General features: G+C 42.1%; 1 protein-coding gene across 7 annotated transcripts in view; it reads left to right on the forward strand.

Annotated features, from left to right (window-relative positions):
* Positions 1-21,154, forward strand: part of LOC119656302 (phosphorylase b kinase gamma catalytic chain, liver/testis isoform) — an 83,349-nt gene that overhangs the window by 31,639 nt on the left and 30,556 nt on the right. For all 7 annotated transcript variants that reach the window (XM_038062739.1, XM_038062740.1, XM_038062741.1 and 4 more), the window contains one exon: positions 17,076-17,248. In XM_038062739.1, the coding sequence (XP_037918667.1) occupies positions 17,076-17,248 (173 nt within the window). The remainder of the gene's footprint in view (positions 1-17,075; positions 17,249-21,154) is intronic.

A 21,154-nucleotide genomic window follows, 5' to 3' on the forward strand; every position in this document is an offset into this window, starting at 1 on the left:
TTTGTGAATGCGCCGGTGGGGAAGCTTGCGGAGGTTACGACAAGATTTCCACTGATGGGGAAGTCATTTAATCATTGACCGTTATGATTGCACTCCTCATAGAAGCTGTGTTCTCCAGGGGTTCCTCGATGCTACCTTTCGGTTCCGATTTGCGCATTAAAATCCCCCAACAGTATTTTAACATCGTTTGTTGGGAGCATCTTCCTTGACTTCAGTTGGGGTGTGCACGTCGATGAGCCAGAGGTTGAAAAACCGAACTCTGATGCGAATCGGTCACAATCTTTCGATGAAAGGTTTGAAGTCGATGACGTGCGGCTTGAGCTGTTTGCTCACTATAATATAAATGCAACTCGAAACTCTTTGTGACCCGATGGTGTGCCACTTTTGAAAATTGTGTGTGAATTCATATCCCTTATTTCGCTACCAATCCAATTTGTTTCCTGGACTGCAATCATACTCAATTTTTAAACCTCGACCTGTGGAAGGAGGTTTGTTCAGGTAGCGTACATTTCAGGATCCGAAAGAATAGTCCCTTAGACCTTTGCTTGATCGTCGTCGTTTATCCGTCCAATCTGAGGCAAATGTTCTAGGTTTCTTGACATGGAGTAGTTTTTATATGATGGATTGTCGGTCCATCGCATAACCCCTCTCCAGGAGTTTTCTTTTTCTTCAGCCTTTGTCGCGTTCACAAGCGGGGTCGGCTCGTCGTGATCGGCTTCGCCATTTGGCTCTATCGAATGCCTGACCTGAGTGCAATCTCGAGGCTTTCAAATCCCCATCCAGCGTATCAAGCCACCGTTGTTTAGGTCTGCCTTTTGGTCGTTTACCACTGACTTCGATGTTCAGACCAATCTTGGCAAATTAATTCTCGTTTGCACGAATTGCGTGACCATACCATCGAAGACGCCTTTCCCGCAACTTTTCCACGATCGGTGCAACCTCATCACGATCGCGGATATCCTCATTTCGGATGTGATCTAAATGTGTGACGCCAACGTAGCATCTTCGTCTCCATTATCGCAAGACGCCGTCCATTGTCTTTTATGGTCGGCCAACACTCAGAACCATAGAGAGCGACTGGACGGACGACATTGCGGTAAATTTTAGATTTGAGACGTTCGTTGATACGTCGATCACAAAGGACACCAGTTGTGGAACGCCACTTCATCCAGGCTGCGTTAATGCGTGAAGCAATTTCATAACGCAGCTCTCCATTGGCTGATAGCGTTGACCCGAGGTATTTAAATCGCTCAGTTCTGGGCAGATCACTGCCGCTGACAGTGATTGTGCCTGTTTCATGGGGATCGGTCGTCAAAAATTCAGTTTTGTTTAAATTCAATCTGAGACCGTGTTGCATGAGGGGATCATTCAATTTTTGGACAAGTTGCTCGAGATCATTTTTGCTATCAGATGCTAGGGAAACATCATCTGCATAAAGCAATGTGTAGGGCGCTGGACGTTGGAGTGGCCTCGGTGATAGTTGCTTCAGGTGGTTCGTGACATACTAGAGTTCACATAACTATTTTGTAAGTCTGGCTATGTAATGCATGGCACCCTACTCACTTGAGACGCTTAGTTCTAACTCAACCATTCAAGCTACAGCTATCCCTCCCTCTTCCTTTCTCAAGCATGGCTTGGGTCAGGCTACGGCGGAGTTATCATGCTCTACAATTATTTAACAGCTTGCACCTTGTACTGAGATGTGGATTTTGCGCGTGAAATTGATCTCGAAAAGCATTTATACCTCCATGAATTTTTTTATGCGCATCATTTGGCATTAACTTTTGAAATTTGAAATCTGAATTGACCTTATGTCGGACAATCTATTCAAATAATATGCTACCTTTGACGTGATAGTGAAAGTTGCAGAAATCTAGAAATCTCTTATCATTGCTGTTACAGCTGATGTCGGGCCGGTTACGCAGTTCCCGCGGCGGAGGTGAGGCAGCGTTTGATGTCTTGTCTCTGCCCTGGCCGAAATCGTCAGTCATTATTTGAAAATTTGGGTATTTAGCTCAAAAAGGTGGTTATTAGTGGTATTATGATCCAATGTGGAATAAAGGTTCTTCGCAATTGGTCCGGTTCGACAACAATTTGATTTCGCTCTTTCTTCAGGTCTGAATATATGACGGTAACGAACACTCAGAAGTGCACCGCGTTGCAGTACATATACCGCCGTTTATTCCGCAAGATCCGGCGTTGTGGTTCGCGATGTTCGAGCGGAAGTGATCTCGCGAGTAATGAAGTAAACGACGCACTTCTGCATTTTGCGCACGCTGTGGATCGAACGCCTGCCATAGTCAGTACCAGCAATCCTCGCAACTCAGAAGGACGTGGCAATCGATAGAGTAGCAGAACTCAACTCACTGATATAATAGTAGAAGCAACGCAACCTTGTGCGGACATAAGCATATTGCAAACTAGTGCGAGTCCAGAGGCGGCAATGACAGTAAAATTCGCGTAGCTCAGTTTCAGCTTGCAGGATATGGAAAAGATTGGGGTAGTGATTTCGGCTGTGTGCAGCCAATGTGAGGAGGAGGAGGAGACGGCCCTGCACTTTTTATGCAGCTGCCCGGCATCCTCAGATCTCAGACGAAGACACCTTGGCAATGTTTTCTTCAATGAAGAATCTGCACACTCTCTGCCTCTGGAGAATGTTCTCAGATTCGCTAAAGCCTGCGAACACCGTAGGCGGGAAGCCATTGAATAGGCAACTACGGGGATAGTACAATGGGCCTAACAATGGCCTGAGTGCTCGGGACTGCGGCTCCCCCCAGTTAACTAAACTAACTAACTAACTTCAGCTTGCAGGACAAGTTTCGGTTCATTTGGCAAGAAATGAACGATTACCTACGTAGCCGTTCCAGATCTTGACCCCACTTGCGATTTTGCAATGAGCCGCCACCAGATACGTGCTGGTACCACCACGTTTATGGCTCCGAGGCGAGGAAGTAGGGTGGGGCGTGTAAATTTTCGGGAAACGCGATGGTTGAGAGATAAGTACGGCGTCCAACTCAGTCAATCGCCTCGCAGTTTATATTCGTTATCAATAAGGAGACGAAGTGAGATTTCCTTATCGACACAGTTGCAGGCATCTTCGCCATTCTACGCACGAACATTCGCCAAGGATACAAAAAGTCCATGTAAGAACTAGTGGCAGCAAACGGTCCTGTGATAGATACGTATAATACAGCTGAACTTTACCTTTACCAATCATCCAAGCGTAAAGGATGAATCAGTTCGAAACGTTGGTGCAACTAGATACGATGCCTTCATCATCCAGCAACTGGGCAGCACCGCTTCACATGGCCTCCAAGGACAATGGGGACTGGTGATTATGCGGGAATATCGAGCGCTCAACGCATGCACTATTCCCGATCGCTGTCCTATACGATACATACCGGACTTCACTCAGATGCTCCGCGGCAAGATCACCAAAATAGTGCGAGCGTTCAACCAAATACCAGAGGCAGAATAAGAGCAAAAAGAGAACCATCACGACACCATTTGGACTGTTTGAGTCACCGTTCATGACTTTCAGATTGCGCAATGCAGCGCAGACACGCGAACGCCTGGTCGACAAGGTTACTTGGAGACTCGATTTTGGCCATCCTTATATGGACAACATCCTCGTCGCATCTATAGACGAAGAAGAGCATCTGAAGCAAGTACGAATCGTGTTTCAACGCCTCAACGACTACACGACCGTCATAAATATGGCAAAATGTGTTTTCGGCGTGTCTGAATAAATGATGACGGTTTTCGTCAACCACCTGAAAAGGTGCCAAGCAGTTACGTCAGTTCCTTCGGGCCATTAATATTTACAGGAACTGCACGCCGAACTGTGCCGAAACACAAGCACCACTCAACAGTCGTCTCGTCGGGAACATCAAAGGAAAGACCGAACTTCGTTGGACTGCTGAGACTGAAGCGGCTTTTGAGAAGGCAAAAGACGACCTCGCGCAAGCCACCTTGCTCGCCTATCCTCAGGCTAGAGCGCCACTTGCGTTTCCCATGGACGCATCTGATTTCAGCGCCGGGAAAAGAGGAATCTTTAAGTTGTTCTTCATATGTTCTGGTCCGACATCAAGTGAATGCGGACTTAGGACCCCTCAATTCCTAAACAAAAATAGGTACACCAGGTTGATTTGGAGGAAGCCTATTAAAATGAAAATGCTCTAAACAGCGTGTCATGGGTTGCCTCTGTCTTGGACGAAACTGACATTTTCGCCTAGTGTGAAACAAAATGTTGGTGCTTAGTCTAAAAGTGAAGTCTGTGGACCAAAAACTGTGCTGGAAGATTTCTCTCTAATCGGTCCTTTCTGTCATTGAGTGGATGCGGGCACAGAGCTCCGTCATCCCTTGAATGAAAATATGGTCCCCTAGTTTCTTTTATAAGAAAGTTTCGGAAGATAAGGGGAGTATATTAAACAAATTGAAGTATGTCAGCATGCAAGGCAAGGGTGGCTTTGCCTCCACCGAAGACAAGTGGATTTGCAAATTCAATATATTTTTGTTTTTCATACCTGATTCTTACCAATAACATAAGTCAGTGTAGTAAGTCCATCAGACATGGTAAATATTGAATGTAGGTCACACGTTTTCAGATCATCCTAATTTCTTTGGTTTTCACGTTTATCATATCTAAGAGTAAAACGTTAGATGTAGGTTACGGTCAAAAATAATTGTCAAAACACGCCTTGGCTACCGTCTGCCGATGGCCTAAATAATATTCGTTCTCATTAAAAAATAGAACAATCTTCTTGGAATGAATCATGTTTTCAGGATAATAGTCAAATCGAGTTGAAATGAAAGCTTAAATATTTTCACTATATAAGAATTTAATTTCTCATTTTTTAATCATTAAAAAAATGTATAAATCAATTTTCCAGAATATATTTCTTTCGAATTATTCTGAGACCCACCTACTTGCTTGGTTGTCTGTTATATCTAGTTTGGCAAGATAATTTCCGTTTTTAATCTGAATGAATGTTGATACATAAGATACAGAGCAGGCTATATTAAAGAAATAGATACAATAAGATCACATCATCAACGGATGTCAGAAAGTTTTGAGTCATTGCTTACATTTTTCAGTCCTAAATCAATCCAATGTGGCACAAAAAAATAATATCTGAGCTGAAAAGATTGGGCATACTAAAAAGTTTTCGGGGTTTAATCTGTGGAGTATGTTCGGGGACAAGTTGATCGATTTCATTTGAAGGTCAGCTATTCATATGTCTTTCAAGCAATAAGCACAATCAATCTTTATTTGAAATATTTTAGACTTGCTTTTCTATTCGCTAGTAATGTTTATTAATCTTGCAAATTCCGATACTTGGGGAACCACCCGTTTCCTTGTCAAGTTCCCAAGTCTTGTTAGCACTGATGAAGAAAACAAGTGGTTCCCGAAACATCGGTATTTGTAAAATTAATAAACATTTCTAGTGAATAGAAAAGGCAACTTTATATTATTCCAAATAATTTAATCGTTAGATTACACTCAAACAATAAATCTGCCAACTACTGTTTCCCCGTGTTAATCACATTTTCCTCTCTAGCTTACGGGCGCTGGTCTTCTAGTCAAAAAAGACTACCATTTTGAGGAAGTCGTTATCGATGAGTCTGTTCCGTTGCAGCAGCAATAGTGAAAACTAACGATAATAAGCGGATTTTGGTAGTTTCCGTTTATATCAAATGCAATTCCCGAAGTGAGCAACTGGGCCATGCCTTAAAAGTCTTGGGCGATCTGCAGTTAAAATCAAAATATCTTATCTTCGGCGGCAACTTTAACTCACGGCACAAATCGTGGGGCGATAAGGTAGAAAATTTAAATGGGAAAACCCTGTACAACTTGATCCACGACCCTTTCACGCCAGCCAACCTTGAGGTGGTCTCGCCGGATTCGCCGACAAGACCCACTAGTCAATCCATCATTGACTTCTTCCAGCTGATGAAACCAAGCAAAGTTTTCAGGTAACTTCCTGTAAAACTTTGCCAGGCATGTCCGACCATTTTGCAGTTGAACTCAAAATGGCCTCAACTTCACAACTGCAGAAGCGAGTTAAGGTAACCATCAGATCATTCGCCCACACTGAAAAAACACGCTACAGATCGCAATCTGTCGGGCAAAGAAATCGACGAAGCAATCATCTTGGCTACAGACGCCATCAATACTGCTACACGCAGAAATACCAGGCTGATCAAAGTCGATCCGTTTGTATACAACAAACTTCCGCATGACATCATGCTGCACATGAAGGTCAGACAGATTTGGCGCTGGAACTTCAAGCGCAATTTCCATAAAGATGGAAATAAAGTCAATGCTGAATACCAAGCATTGCTTTCCCGGATTAATTGCCTGAGCACAATTATCCGGCAAATGGTGGCGCAATTCCGCAATAAAGAATTAACCCGTAATCTCGCAGATATTAAGCCCGGGCCAGATATGTTTCAACATATAAATAGGCTAGCGGGGAAAAATAAGTCGTTCTTATCAGGAACAAGGAACCAATCTGCGGAGATGCCAGAAAGACGCATGTCCTTGCGGAATCATTTGAGTCTCAGCTCAATACCCCTGCGCCTCAAAGTAGCAATAGTGTCGATGGTTGAAACAACTATCGCTGACTTCATCTCTAGGCATTCAAATAAGCTAGTGATATTCTCCCAAACGAACTCCTCACTAAAACCAACGGATTCGCAACATTTCCTGAGTTTATCACAACTCACCGCCTTGACCTCAAACCTAAATGGTAAAAAATCACCCGGGCCTGACGAAATTCCTAATTACGTAATTAGGCAACTTCCCCGAGTCTCCATCAAATTTTTGCTGGCAGTATTTAATAACTGCATAAATAATGGCTACTTTCCACCACCTGGAAAGTAGCTAAAATAATTGCGATCTGGAGAAAAGGGGGCTCTAGTGAGCCTAAAAATTTTAGACCCTTGTTATTATTGTCCAATTTAGACAAACTCTTTGAGATAGCATGGACAATCGGGCTAGTCCAATATTGCAATCTCAAAGAGATCATACCCAACCATCAGTTCGGCTTCCGCAGCAAGCACGGAACTCAACATGCACTTAGCTACCTTCACGACACTGTCGTAGCAAGACTTAACGTCAATAATAAACCGACCGTAGCATGTGCATTAGACTTAGAAAAGGTCTTCGACTCCGTATGTGTAAACGGACTAATCTACAAACTAATAGATCTTGAGTTTCCAATTGCGATCATTAGAATTGCACTAAGCTTCTTCGAAGATAGGTATTTCTACATCAGCGTGGGAAATGAATTCTCCGATCTCTTGTCGGTAACATCGGGAGTACCGCAAGGATCCATTTCTGGATCCACCTTTTACAATATCTTCACGGCACCGAACTTATTCAATATGTCGATGAAGCTCTCATCTTCGCTTCAAGCCTCCACCCCAAAAAGGCAGCCAAAGCGGTCGAGAAATATTTGAAAGATCTCGGCAAATATTACCTGACATGGGGCATTAAAATTGATGAGGCCAAAACGCAATTCTGCACGTTTTGGAGGAAAGCTAGATACCTAGATCCTAGAGGAATCCACAGAAAAGCTAAACGCTTAAAAATGAAGATCGGAAACACTATAGTGAGCAATTCCCAGAGCATTAAGTACTTAGGAGTTAAACGTCACGAACTCCTTAAGTTCAAGCCACATCTTGAGCTTGCTATCGGTAAGGCACGCGGTGCACTCAGTAGGATCTACTTTCTTCTTCGAAAGAAGGTAGGACTCATCACCAAGGCCAAACTGACTCTCTACAAGACCCTCATCAGACCGATTATCTGCTATGGAGTGCCCACGTGGATCACTTGCTCCACCCGAACCATGTCCAAATGAGAGGCATTTTAACGCCGGATTTTAAGGCACTGCACTGGTCTTTCCTATAATTGGAAAACTAAGAAGGTTGGAAGAAACGCCGAAGTGTATCGGCGCTCCAAGGTACAACCTTTTCGAGAATTCGTTCGCAACTTGGTGGAACGGTTTTTCGAAAGAATGGAGAATCATCCAAATCCACTAATTCGGCAAATCTACCAACAGGGTAGCATCTTCCCATTGGCCAATTTCCTAAGGCCCTGGAGAGCGAATCTCTTAAACCCGCCATCCTTTCCCTCTATGATTCTCCATGCCTGGTAGGGGTACACCGAGGCTAAGCGCAAGTAATGTAATGTGCTATTGTAATATATATGTATCACCTTCCGGGTATACTACAAAACTTATTGGTGCACTTGATATATCTTAATCTAGCTTCGAAAAAGTGACCACTCAAAATGCCATTCATCGTGAGGTTCATGGCAACAGTGAGTGTAAATTTTATAGATATTTTTGTATCTAAACTCTTTTCTGTATTCCCTCGAAGTAAGCAGGTGTATCTCGCGTGATAGCATTTTCCCAAAGAATTATTGGAAAAGTCATCCAGTCTGTTTTTATTAATTTGAGGGAAGGAAGTCAAAGTCTACCTAAGATTTTTTTTCTTATAAGATACAATATTTTAGGATACAATCATATATATATATTCGTTTTTTTATGATTTGAGAATAAACTTTTGAATTTGAAATTTTCCAAATAAAAATAGACTCTCGTAAGTAGTTAAACTATTTGATTAATTTGAACGTATTCAGTTCAAACAACGGAAAAAGCATCGTTTGTTTTATGAAAATCTGCAGAAAAAAGAAATTCATTAATAAGTTGATGGATGATGCCTCGACTGGGAGATACGACTAGAATATGAATTTTAGATATACGCCTTAGATAAATCGCAATATAAACGATGAGGGCTTAAAGTTCAATATTCGGCCCCAACAATTGCGCCGATATCTAATTTAATATCAAAATGTAATTTTCCACATTAACGTGCTAAATAGTAAACGGTTCTATTTTTAGAGTTTTAATTTTTATTTTTATACAACAACTTGGAAAAAGGTAAATGTAACCTTGAAGAAGGAGCTCCATCACGTTCTCGGCTAGTGATACATTCACTCTTTGTCCGATTTATTTTCCGAATGGGAAAGCCATTCCATATATTCTCCCTGCAGTATTCTTACCACTGCATCCCATAATTTTTTTGAATCACCCGTCCAAGGCTGGAATGTTGTATTTATATGCTTGAAAGCTTCGATGATTTTGCTTTCATCAAGTAGCTTGCAACTGTAGAATTGAGGGGACAGAATTGCAGAAGTTGATGAAGCAAACATTTTAGAAGTTTGCAGATTATATTCGTCTTATTTGTTTACTTAGAATGTGTATTATGTCCCTTTGTTCCAATGCCTTTTTGCAGTTTATCAAGTGGTGACCAATTTGCTTATCCGGATGTCACGATCGAGGAGAACCAGCGGTGGTTCGCACAACCGCCCAGATGTTTCTCCTGCCTTAGGCTTAAAAAAAGCTCAGCTCATGGCCTTCCTTTGTATCTTCAACCATGAAATAAGAGATCAGAGAGACAGATAAAAAGAGAAAGGTAGGAAGAGTATTAATGAGAGTTGAGAATTTATGTCAAAGATAAGTCACGGTTATTGAGTTACATCATCCTCCACTTCCACAATCATTGCCGACATTTGGACCAGTTCCACCTGTCAGCGCAACGGAAATCCAGGGGGCAATAAAGGGAATGAAATCGGGAAAAGCCATAGGACCTGACGACATCGCATCTGAGCTCTGGAAAGCGAAGAGCTGGGACTCAACACTGCGGCACTGTGATCGCCTCATGCAACACGGTCTCAGATTGAATCTAAACAAAACTGAATTTTTGACAACCGACCCCCCGCTCCAGAACTGGGCGATTTAAATACGTGAGGTCAACGCTATGAGCCAATGGAGAACTGCATTATGAAATTACTTCACGCATTAACGCAGCCTGGATGAAGTGGCGTTCCACAACTGGTGTTCCCGCAATGTCGTCCGTTCTGTCGCGCTCTATGGTTCTGAGTGTTGGTCGACTATAGAAGACAATGAACAGCGTCTTGTGGTAATGGAGACAAAGATGTTGCATTGGACTAGTGGCGTGACACGTTTTAATCACATCCGAAATGAGGATATCCGCGATCGTTATGGTGTTGCACCGATCGTGGACAAATTGCGATAGGTTCGTCATCGATGGTATGGTCACGCAATTCGTGCTAACGATATTTCACTTGCCAAGATTGGTCTGAACATCGAAGTCGATGGTAAATGGCCAAAAGGCCGGCCAAAACAACGGCGGTTTGAAACGCTGGATAGGAATTTAAGAGCCTCGAGATTGCACTCAAATCAGGCATTCGATAGAGCCGAATGGCGAAACCGATCACGACGAACCGACCCCGCTTGTGAACGGGACAAAGGCTGAAGAAAAGGAAGTATACATTACATCAGTTATATGGATTTCACTGATTTTCCCTTCGCATTTTTAAAGTTTTGTGTTATACAAAACCTTATTAAAATCGTTTTACTGCCTTCTGTCTTTTTTTTCGGTATTGGCAGGTGGAAAAATTCAAAACCCACTGACTCGTCGTTACCAAATCGATGTAAATAAGCACTTCCATATCCACTTAAGGATTGCGTTAACTCGTAGCTTAATTCTCCATGGCTTCGTTCAAACCGTCTCCAAATATCCGGAATGATGCAGTATGTCCAGTTTGTGATTCGTCCCATCTCCTTTGCCACTCTTTGATAGATTCCCTCCGTGCCAGCTGCCGTCGAAATACGCTAGACTCTGCAGCTGCATACGTTTTGTTGTAGAGCCGCCGGTCTTCATTCGCCAATATGTCTCCGGGGAGCATCCCTGCAAGTACATATGCTGCTTCTCCTGATGTTGCCTGATACTCACTATGCAGAGTGCACTTAGCCGATACGCCATTCCCAATTTTTGGCAGTTTACTTTGTTATCCAGAACAGTTGCCCAAACTGGAGCTGCGTAGAATAGCACAGAGCTGACTACTCTAGAAAACAGAAGATGTCGACTTTGTCTTGGCCCACCAATGTTCTGTAATATCCTCGAGATCGTTGCAGCGATGGAAGACGCTTTAGTTGCGGCGCACTCGTCCTAGTCGCAGTAAAGTCTTTACCCAAGGAGATACTCAACAACAATACGTACAGTGTATTTTGGGGCCTGTAGCTTGTCGAGTGCCTCGGTGATTTTTGATTTTGCACTATTGAACGCATTTTTTACGTCGAGGGTTATTACTGCGCAGCACTTTCCTTCTTATATTATAGCCTGAGCCAAACCATGCTGATTTCGCCTTACGAAATCCGAATTGTTTGTCGGAAAGGCCTCCTTCCTCTTCCGCAACAGCGAGCAGTTTGTCGTATATTACTCGGTCAAATAGTATGCGAATGGTATTGACCACACATATCGGTCTATATGAGGAGGGGTCACCCAATAGTTTACCTACCTTCCGAATGAGTATCAGCTTTTGTAGCTTCCATTGCTCGCCGAATTCTCATTCCCTAAGGCATGCCGTGAAAACCTGGCGCTGCCCTGGCGGCTATTTTCAGGGCAATATTAGGGATTCCATCCGGTCCTAGATTCTTTTTTTCAGTCAATCTTTTCGCGACGTCTAGAACCTCCTAATTTACCACTACCGGAACTTCGTCGGGATTTAAATGTACTGCAGGAAGCCTTGTACAGTTCACATCTACTGGGAACAGAGTGTTCACTATATTTTGCAACAATTCTGGACAAGTAATCGATGCGGAGCGCTCGGCTGTAGCGTCTGTCTGTCTGTCTGTCCGTCACACGCATTTCTCTCGGAGTCTGTTGCAACGATTGAGACGGTGGAAAGGTGGAAACTCTGAACGCTCACGCATACAGTGAGTTACATCCTTTTACGTTGAATTTAAGGGAAGGTCCCCATACATGCAAAAGGGGGGTGTACATTTTTTTTAACCAAAAATAGTCATGTGGTGTATCAAATGAAAGGTATTGATTAGTACTTTTCGAAGCCGATATTAGTTTTGACATTTGTTGGAAAGGTGGGGAGTACGGGGAGTCGAAAGTGATCATTTCTTTAACGCACCCATTCTCAGAAACTACTCAACCGAAAAATCTCCTCCTTCATTTGAATTTTTGAACAATAAACTTGGAAAATCGGTGACTGGATATAAATGTTTTCCGGAAAGAGTGTTAATTTTATTTGAAAAATTGTTAAATTGATTTGAATAGTTATTAATTTGAAATGGAAAAATGTTAGCTTTATTTTGTAAGCCGTGAATTTGATTTGGATTTGATAATTTCATTTGGAATGTCGTTAATTTGTGGTGGAAATACTATATATCAAACGCAGCAGCAGCTTGCAGAAACATTAGAAGTTGGTCAAGCAACCGCCTCCTAAAAGTATGGAAGCATGGAGAGGGCGCTGAAATGAAGGTTTTGCTGTGCATCTGCCGGGATCAGAAACTACTGTTAAAACTACGTGAAACGGTGACTTTAGATCGCTATCGATATCTTATCTATCGTAACTGAATATTGAAGGAAAGATGTGAAGATTGGGTTAATAAAACCGGGAAAGTGTTTTTTTTGGTCCATGAGAGAGAAATAGACAAAGGAAAGCAATGAGATGGATTTTCGTTCACCAAATTTCCTATTTTTTTCAAACAACAATATCATGCCCTTCAAGCAGATTGCTTATTCAACTATATAATGGCGGAGTAGTTGTTAGCAATTGTGGTAGCAGCGCATGATCTTTAGCAAGCCTGTCATGGTCTTTAAATTAAATTTGGCATACCTTAGTACAGCAATCAATTGTAAGGTTTTTCAGGGACCTTTTGACATTGAGATATGAGTGACGGCCAAACTCCTTATTTTTCAGTGCCCACTAATTATGGTTACGGTTAGACGATTCTCTCGAAAGAACTCTCACACTTTCGACGGTTCGATTGATTCTTAAAATGAAAGTCGACCTTCAGTTAAAGCGTTAATTTCGTTTGTTAAATCGTTAATTTTCTTGTAACAGCGTAAATTTCATCTTTAGTGGCGTTAATTTCATTTGTAAGAACGTTAATTTGACTTGCAAATGTTATGTAACAGGTGAGTATTATATGGAGCGCATTAGCTAACATGTCCAGCAAGAAAAAACAATAGATTGTTAGCAATGGTGCTTGTTTCACTACTTTTCTATCACATCTCGTGTATGTTTAAGATGAAATAGAAATAAATGCTGAAACTTCAGAAAAAAATCGAGTTTTCACAGGGTAGATTTAATATTTCGGTTGAGTGTACTGCGAGTGACTCGTACTTGAGCAATATTAGTCGTTTTTTCCCAATACCACTCTCGTCTAAATTGGGTTTCGCTCTTAGTATGCAATTTGTCTTTACGCGATACCCATTTTCAACTTATTAAAGTTGCTCCAATGAAGGAAATATGCCATGGAGCGGAAGAGATGATATTAAGATTCCGGAAGATCCGGACTGTATGTTGGCTTGTGGGAGAACTTCATTCCCATGTGGAAGAACTTCAATCCCACGATTCTGTTATCATGCTGCAAAACAACCCACCTCTGACTGATCAAAGCGCGATATTTTTCGCTTAGTGCTCCACAAATTCAATCAAGTTGTGCCTAGTAAAAGTCTGCGTCAATGGGATCATTGACCATTTGGGATCACTTCAATAGAGGTTATACCTTAAGGATTTTACCTAACATACATGTCAACATGACGTTGAGTTTGATCATAATTAACTTCTATACAACTTTGCATCCATCCATCCACCATGTCTTTTGGGCTTTTTTCAATCGACTGCTCTAAGGGTGTTTTCACAGCCTCTGTGAGTTGAATTTTTTTCTCGACAAGAAGTTATCCAGATTTTCAAAAAGTGGTAATTGGTAGGTCCAAAGTTTAACGAGTACGGTTTGTGACGGAGAGTTTTCAACTCCAACTCCTGTAGTTTTGCCATAACTCTGTTTGCGAAATACGACCGAGCTTTGTCGTACAAGAGGATGGGCGCCGATAATTTGGTCAATTTCAATTGTTTAACTGCAAGAACTCACACCATCCGATATGCAAGGGTACATGAAGCTGCAATTGATGACACCTGAACCACACCACCAAAAAGACACCATATGTCCACAGCAGTATTTTCATGCAAAGGATAGGATGTACAATTTCGCTTCATTTCAGACATTCTATAATCCGCCTACTCAGGTATGTTCTAAAAAGGGAATAGAATATCTACTATTAGCAGTTCATCAACTTCTTTCGTTAGGCGTAAGGGGTAACAGTACTCGAGTAGAATTCGCCCACATTAAAAAACAAATGGATCATACCTTCTTATTCTTCTGGATTTGTGTCTGTGCTGGAGTACGGTCAATCCCGGTAGAATCCAGCTAAAACTCAATCGCCTATTCCGACCAATAAGCTGACCTACAAGTGACACTACCTCTTATGATCTAAATCATGTAGACATACGTATCTATTTATTCTCGCTGTAGTTAACTGATTGACTGAACAAGTAAATGACACCTATTTTTGCGCGAATGAATATTTTCGACACGTGGTCTTCGTATCGAACCTGACCATGAACATATCAGATGCAATTAGCCGTCTATTGACAAAGATTCAATCAATCCTTACACTGTAAACTGCATATCGTGAAGTGATTTGAACCCATTCATTGAACAGTCCACCAGCTTGACGTCAGCTGAAAAGAGAGGTTCATAGGAAGTGAATTATTATGCCTGTCTTATCGTGGTTCGGTTCACAGATCCAATCCAGAGAATCCAATCTTTAAATTGACTTGACACCAAATAAACAAAACTCAGACCTGTTGCTTGGAGCTTTATTTTTATACGACTTAAATTAGATAATGTATTTCCTTCTGCTCTCCATCTATATTTGGGCTTATTGTAAGATTTATTTCAATTCTAAACTTAGCTTGAATTGTTCATGGTTGTAATGGGGCTTTTTAATTGAATAATTGAGTGGATTATAGTTTGATACATATGCCAGCTTCGATAAATACGCAATTCAGAACTAAGACGATTTCTGTCTAACTTACCCCGGCTTTAAGTTTGAGAAAGCTAAATCATTCCACTTCCTATAACTATAGTATACATAATATCTCCCAAAATACGGATTTAATAATGAGTTTCAACTCATCTATTTATCATTATTAATATTTTATAGCAAAGATTACACCAGCTCAGAAAATGATCGTATGCAATACAATGCAATTGCACATGCAGTTGGACAATAACAAAGATAGCCATGATTTGAACAATTTGGTTGTTTGCAGAGCGATTTAATTTGTACACATAATTATTCATCAAGTCTTGCTTACCACGAACTTGATAACTATGGAATAGTTTAAATATGATAAATTGCCCCGGTGACAACAGATTAAGTAGTTTCTTTCCCCACTGAATTGCTTGACGCAAATGCAATTGTTATGCACTTGACATTGCTGAATGCAACAACGAGTAATCATCATATTCTCACAAATGAAGGATTCCTTTCTCCAGTTATAAATTATTTGGGCAAATATTTGCCTTTCTAGAGAATTCGCATGCATAATTTGCAGTTTATAGTGCATTTGGTGCACTATACTGAGACCTTTTTTAAGGTTTTGTGTAAACACAAAATCTTATTAAAATCAGTTTACTGTCTGTCTGTCTGTCACTTCCTTCTCCTTCCACTCTCCCCGCGGGACTCCCATTTGGTATTACGTCGCGGGGCTGGATCAGAATCACTTTTTCGACTTCGGTTCATATCCCCTTTGCTTTCACCATAAGTTCCATTATATTTTCGGGTGTAATGTGCTCCCCGTTTGTAGCTTCTAATGTAGCCCTTTGGGCTTCGAATCTGGGGCAATGAAAAAAGACGTGTTCTGTGTCCTCTACAATATTTGGACACTTTGGGCAACATGGCGAATCATCACGCCCAAATCGGTACAGATATGCTCGATAGCCTCCGTGTCCGCTCAAGAATTGAGTTAGGTCGAAACCTACTTCGCCTTGGGTCGCTCGATCCATTTCCGGATACCCCATATGATTTTGTGAGTCCAGCGGCCTTTTTCTGAATCGTCCCACTTCTCTTGTCATTTCGCGACAGTTTCAGTTCGTCCGAACTATCGCCGACGACGGACGATCGTATAGTCGTCGTATTTCTTTCGCCAGGATCTCAATCGGGACCATTCCTGCTATCACGTAAGCTGCTTTATTGGCTATTGTTCTGTAAGCGCAACATGTTCGGAGTACACTTATGCGATACGCAGCTCCAATCTTTCTCTTATTTGCTATATTTTTCAGTGCATCTGCCCATACTGGGGCTGCATACAGTAGGATGGAACTGACCACCTTCGAAATAAGGAGTCGAGGGCTCGGCCTTGGGCCACCTATATTTGGTAGCATTCTCACAACGAGCGCTCCGATGTTATATGCCTTGGTTGCTGCACCCTCCACATACAATCTGAAATTTAACCTCGGGTCAATCATTACACCTAAGCACTTAAGTGCAGGTTTGGAATGAATTGTTTGCGTTCCAACTTTGAACTTCATGGAAGTGCACTTTCTCTGCTTGGTAATAAGTACTACTTCCGTCTTATGCTCTGCGAGCTGTAGACCAGCATTCTCTAACCAGGATTTAATCTCATAGACTGCTTCATTTGCATAAAGCTCCACTCCTTCGAAAAGGCGTGCAACAACCGTCACACCAATATCGTCCGTGAAACCAATGGAGGCCACATCAGTAGGAAGGAAGGTCAGTAGTCCGTTATACATAATAATCCACAAGAGTGGCCCTAGGACAGACCCTTGTGGAACTCCGCATGTCATTTGGTATGATTTGATTCGCAGCACAGAATCCGTCTGTCTGTCTGTCCATATGCCTGTCTGTCTGTCCGTCACACGCATTTTTCTCTGAGACGGTTGTAGCGACTGACACCAAATTTGGTACAAAGGTGGGAACTGTGAACGCTCACATATACAGTAAGTTACATTAACATTACAATTTAAGGGGTCCCCATACATGCAAAAGAGGGGTGTACAATTTTTTCCGGTTTCCGGACTTGTTCTAAAGTTATAGTTGCATGTATATTAGTTTCCGAAATGTAATTTGAACATAATTTTTAATTTCTTTTACAGAGGTATAAGCTCAACGGTGCGAAGATGTATAGAGAAAGAGACTGGCAAAGAATTTGCAGCAAAAATTATTGATTTAGGAGCCGAAACTGGTGACAGTAGCCCCCAGCAAATGCTAGAAGCAACTAGGCAAGAAATATTTATATTAAGACAAGTAATGGGACACCCATATATAAGTGAGTATAATTTTTTCGTATGATATTCACAATTATGAAAATATCCTGATTTTAACGCCTCTATTTCCATGTCGCTCTCCCTTATCAGTCCTTCAGAATAGTACATAAAATAGAGTATCTTCTTGCATCGCTTTGCATGTTGCATATCGCCTATATTCGGGTACCTATGAGGGTACCCTTTTGTTGTAGTGGCACAGGACGAGTTTTTTGTTGACTTCAAATTGATTTTGTTTGTTTGGTGCAATTCACCTTTAGAAAGGCGTTTCATAAACTTATACTTGATTCGGAACTCAATGATGTAATTAGGAAACATTGGGATTGTTCAATTGGTCGGTTTTCAAAACTTAAATTTCTGAAGTCAGCTATATCACCAATGTCGGTTGCCGATATTGTTACAGTTGAACAGTTCAGCAGTTCAGTTCCCCTCGGGGGACTTGAAGAGAGCTGAAGCACATCTAAATGAATCGGTAGCGGTGCTGCGTAGATATGGTGGGTGCACTATGCTCCATTTGGAGGACAACGGCAACCATGTATATAGAGCCCATATGTCCCTAGGTTTAAACAAAATATGGGTAGGTAGTAGCAATGACGTGTATGCCATACATAAACAGGGAATCCGTATCTACACAAAACTTCTACCTTTCAGCAAAATCTCACTTTCCTTATGAATCTTCAAATAGGCAACTTTTCAATAAAGAATAAGTTCCATTTTTTGTATCTGATTTTGGTGAACTTCTTTACATTTGCTTATAATGTTGAATGTTTGAAACGTATAGAATTAGCTATAATCGATAGAGTACTTTGTAGAGCAAATTATTTGTGTAAATAGCTGCGGACGCGGTAAGCTGCAAGTTAGTTAAATTCTAAGTCTAGAAAAATCACTTAACAATAAGACAATTCCTTGTTTTATAACTGAGATACACTTTTAGAATTATTTTTTGGATATTAATAACAACGGCCGGCACGGACCTGCACTGCACTGCACTGACTCCGAAAAATATTTTCACTGTTAAAAAATTGTTTTTCGATGTCATGGCTGAAACTAAAGAGGGAGGAACCAGGCGAACTGCTCCCTCAATTCGGCTGCCGCAAGTCAAAGGGATGCGTCGCGCGCCTCTTCTCCTGGCTGTGGTCTTCTCCTGGAAAAAGGACTTTAGTTGAGCCAAGAAGACCCTCCTGACCGTGCCCCCGACGCTGAGGCTATAATGGTGTAGGTCTCGTCCGAGGGCTTCGAAGGGCCCTCGCTGCAGCAGCTTCCGAGAGGCGGCCGTCCTAATTAGGACATTCGGGCAGGATTCGGGATCCCTGAGCACGTCACCCACCCCCAGTGTCTTCAGCTTTGGCATTGCGTCCTTGAGCAAACGCAACAAGCCGGTAGTGTAGTCCCAAGCTGATATTGAGAACAATGTCGCTGGGGAGTCTCAGGTTCTTCCCGAACACCAGCTCCGTGGGTCTTACAGCACATTCTTCTCGATTGACTGTCCGGAGGGCAGATAGAACGAGGGGCAAGACCTGCGACCAAGAAGGGTTGTCTTGAGCCATTATAGCAGCCTTCAGGGTCCTGTGCTACCTTTCGAGTACAACAAATAGTTACTACTGCCCTCGTTGAAGCTTCGGAAGAAGCTGTTAATACCCAAATGCCATTGTTCCTAATAACGTGGATAAATCCATTTGTAATGATTTTATACAAGAGCGAAAAGTTTAGTCTTCATTTGGTAATCTTGATGACTTCATCCAGAGTTACAAATAAGGTTTCCAGCGAGGCCAATCCAATGGGCAATTTTAAAATTTCTTCAACTTCAACTATAGGTATCAGTTCCGTCCTTAATCAATTGGTTAAGTGACGGTATAAACAAAATTGACGATAACTGGGAGCGAAAGGAGATGAAGAAATTCCTTGGTAGTAACCCCTCGGTGTAGTGTGTAGTGAACTGTGCTTGTCCAAAACATTAATATAGAATTAAAAGAGGGACGAAGACGGCTACGGTTTCTTACCAGGGCAGAGGCAACTCTTCAGACGCTGCCTCACCTCTGCCCTGGGAGCAGCGTGACAGAAGCGGCTCGCAGATGTTATACGCTCCCTTTTATAATTCGCAAAACACGACAAGGGTACCAATTCTAATCAACGTAAATCCGCCTACAGTTCAGACCAAAGCTTGGCCGGAGCTAGACAACGTTTTTAGGAATTGGAGAGTCCTAAGTTCGCATCAATTGATGCCAAACCCTGGTAAGAAACCATAGTCGTCTTCGACCTTCTTTTAATTTTGGAATGTTGGGTGTTAAACCCAAAAAGAGGAGTCCGTGGACCATCAAGAGTGGGAGCAAGTTGCCCTCCATTTTGTCCGCTCCGGCATCAATTGATGCGGACTTAGGACTCCCCAATCCTTAAAAAAATTAATATAGAATTTATGGATTTGTTTACTCCAAGTGTTAAGAAGTTACAGACTTCGCGATTATGAGCACGATACTTCAATTATTAAGGAAGAGAAGGAGGTTACAAGCTAAATCCAGCCTATCAGCATAATTTCTTTCTCTCTTACCACAAAACGCGGAAGAAAAGGAAACTACCAACGTGGACTCCACTGGTCAAAGGCCGGTATGTTTAAAATGGAGTCGACGGCAAATGAAGGTACTGCTGAAGAAGATAAAGCGAGTTGGGAATGAGAACATCGACGTGACTGCACCACTAATTGCGGTAATGCCAAGACGAATGGTACGTAAAAAATCAGAATTAAATTAAATAGGGGACAAATTAATAATCCCGCTATTGAATGCAATAGGCCCTTCGATCAGCGGCAAGGAGCGTAAGATTAACACATCAACACATCATGTGGTGAGCGACACTCTGCTCTAGGGCCTACATCCACGCTTCTCGCGCAACGAAGTATATTACTGCTATCAAAGTACTGACTAACATCAAAGATGTCGTCCACTAAATGACCGCCCATGTCATCTTAATTGCGAATGTCACAGTACGATGGACAGACACAGAGGACATGTAACCAGTACTCTGAACGGTACCACACAGAAAACCACCCCTCCCTTGAGGCAAGGGTCCGCGAAGATAGAAACTCATTAAAGCTACTGTGTCCTGTCAGGAAGAAGCCCCTGACCCCCCATTTCACGTATTCATATGTAGTTCGACTTTTACTATTTTCATTCCATCTAATCTGCCACTTAGATGTTACACTATTATGTAGCAACTTCCTGATCGCAAGCGGTCCTAAACCGTCGAGCTAGTTACTTCTTATAAGGTCCGTTTGCAGCAGAGGTAGGTCCCTCCTGTTCCTGTTGGCCGAGGAGGAATACAAAACAATATCAGTCGAAACTCTGCGACATACAGGAAGATATGCTAACAACGTTTTCTGCTTCAGTCGTTGATTATAATCTTCTCCAAGACTTCACCAAAGCCCGAGGGAAGAGATATGGCCTGATACGGCGGAGGATTGCTTCTATTTTTCTATAGTGAATTCAGGACCAAAACAATCCTGGTAGTCTTCCAGAAAAAAAAAGAAATAGTCCTCTCGCAAGCAACACTCATACAGACATTGAACATCAGATGGGATAGCCCGCTAGCTGGATTTGCGAATTTCGCCAATTATCCAATTCTAGCCAGGTGTCTTCCGAGACCTCGCCATGTTTTTTTCTATCTCACAAAAGGACGATTTTTTCCCCCTCAGTGCGATCACCAGGAGATACCGGTCTCGGATCTCGAAAACAGCTCATTCAACACGGTATATATGCGATACACCTCGACTGTAAACGAGCCTAAGTTGCTAAAGTTGGTCAACCTTCAACAAGAGAATTAACATCACTTCCACGAAACGTCCCTTCCGAAATTTTCAACTTCTAAATAGACAAAAAAAAGCCACGCATATCACAGGCTGTAGGAACTGTATGAAGACG

The sequence above is a fragment of the Hermetia illucens genome, chromosome 4 (assembly GCF_905115235.1).
Source record: "Hermetia illucens chromosome 4, iHerIll2.2.curated.20191125, whole genome shotgun sequence".
NCBI lineage: Eukaryota > Metazoa > Arthropoda > Insecta > Diptera > Stratiomyidae > Hermetia > Hermetia illucens.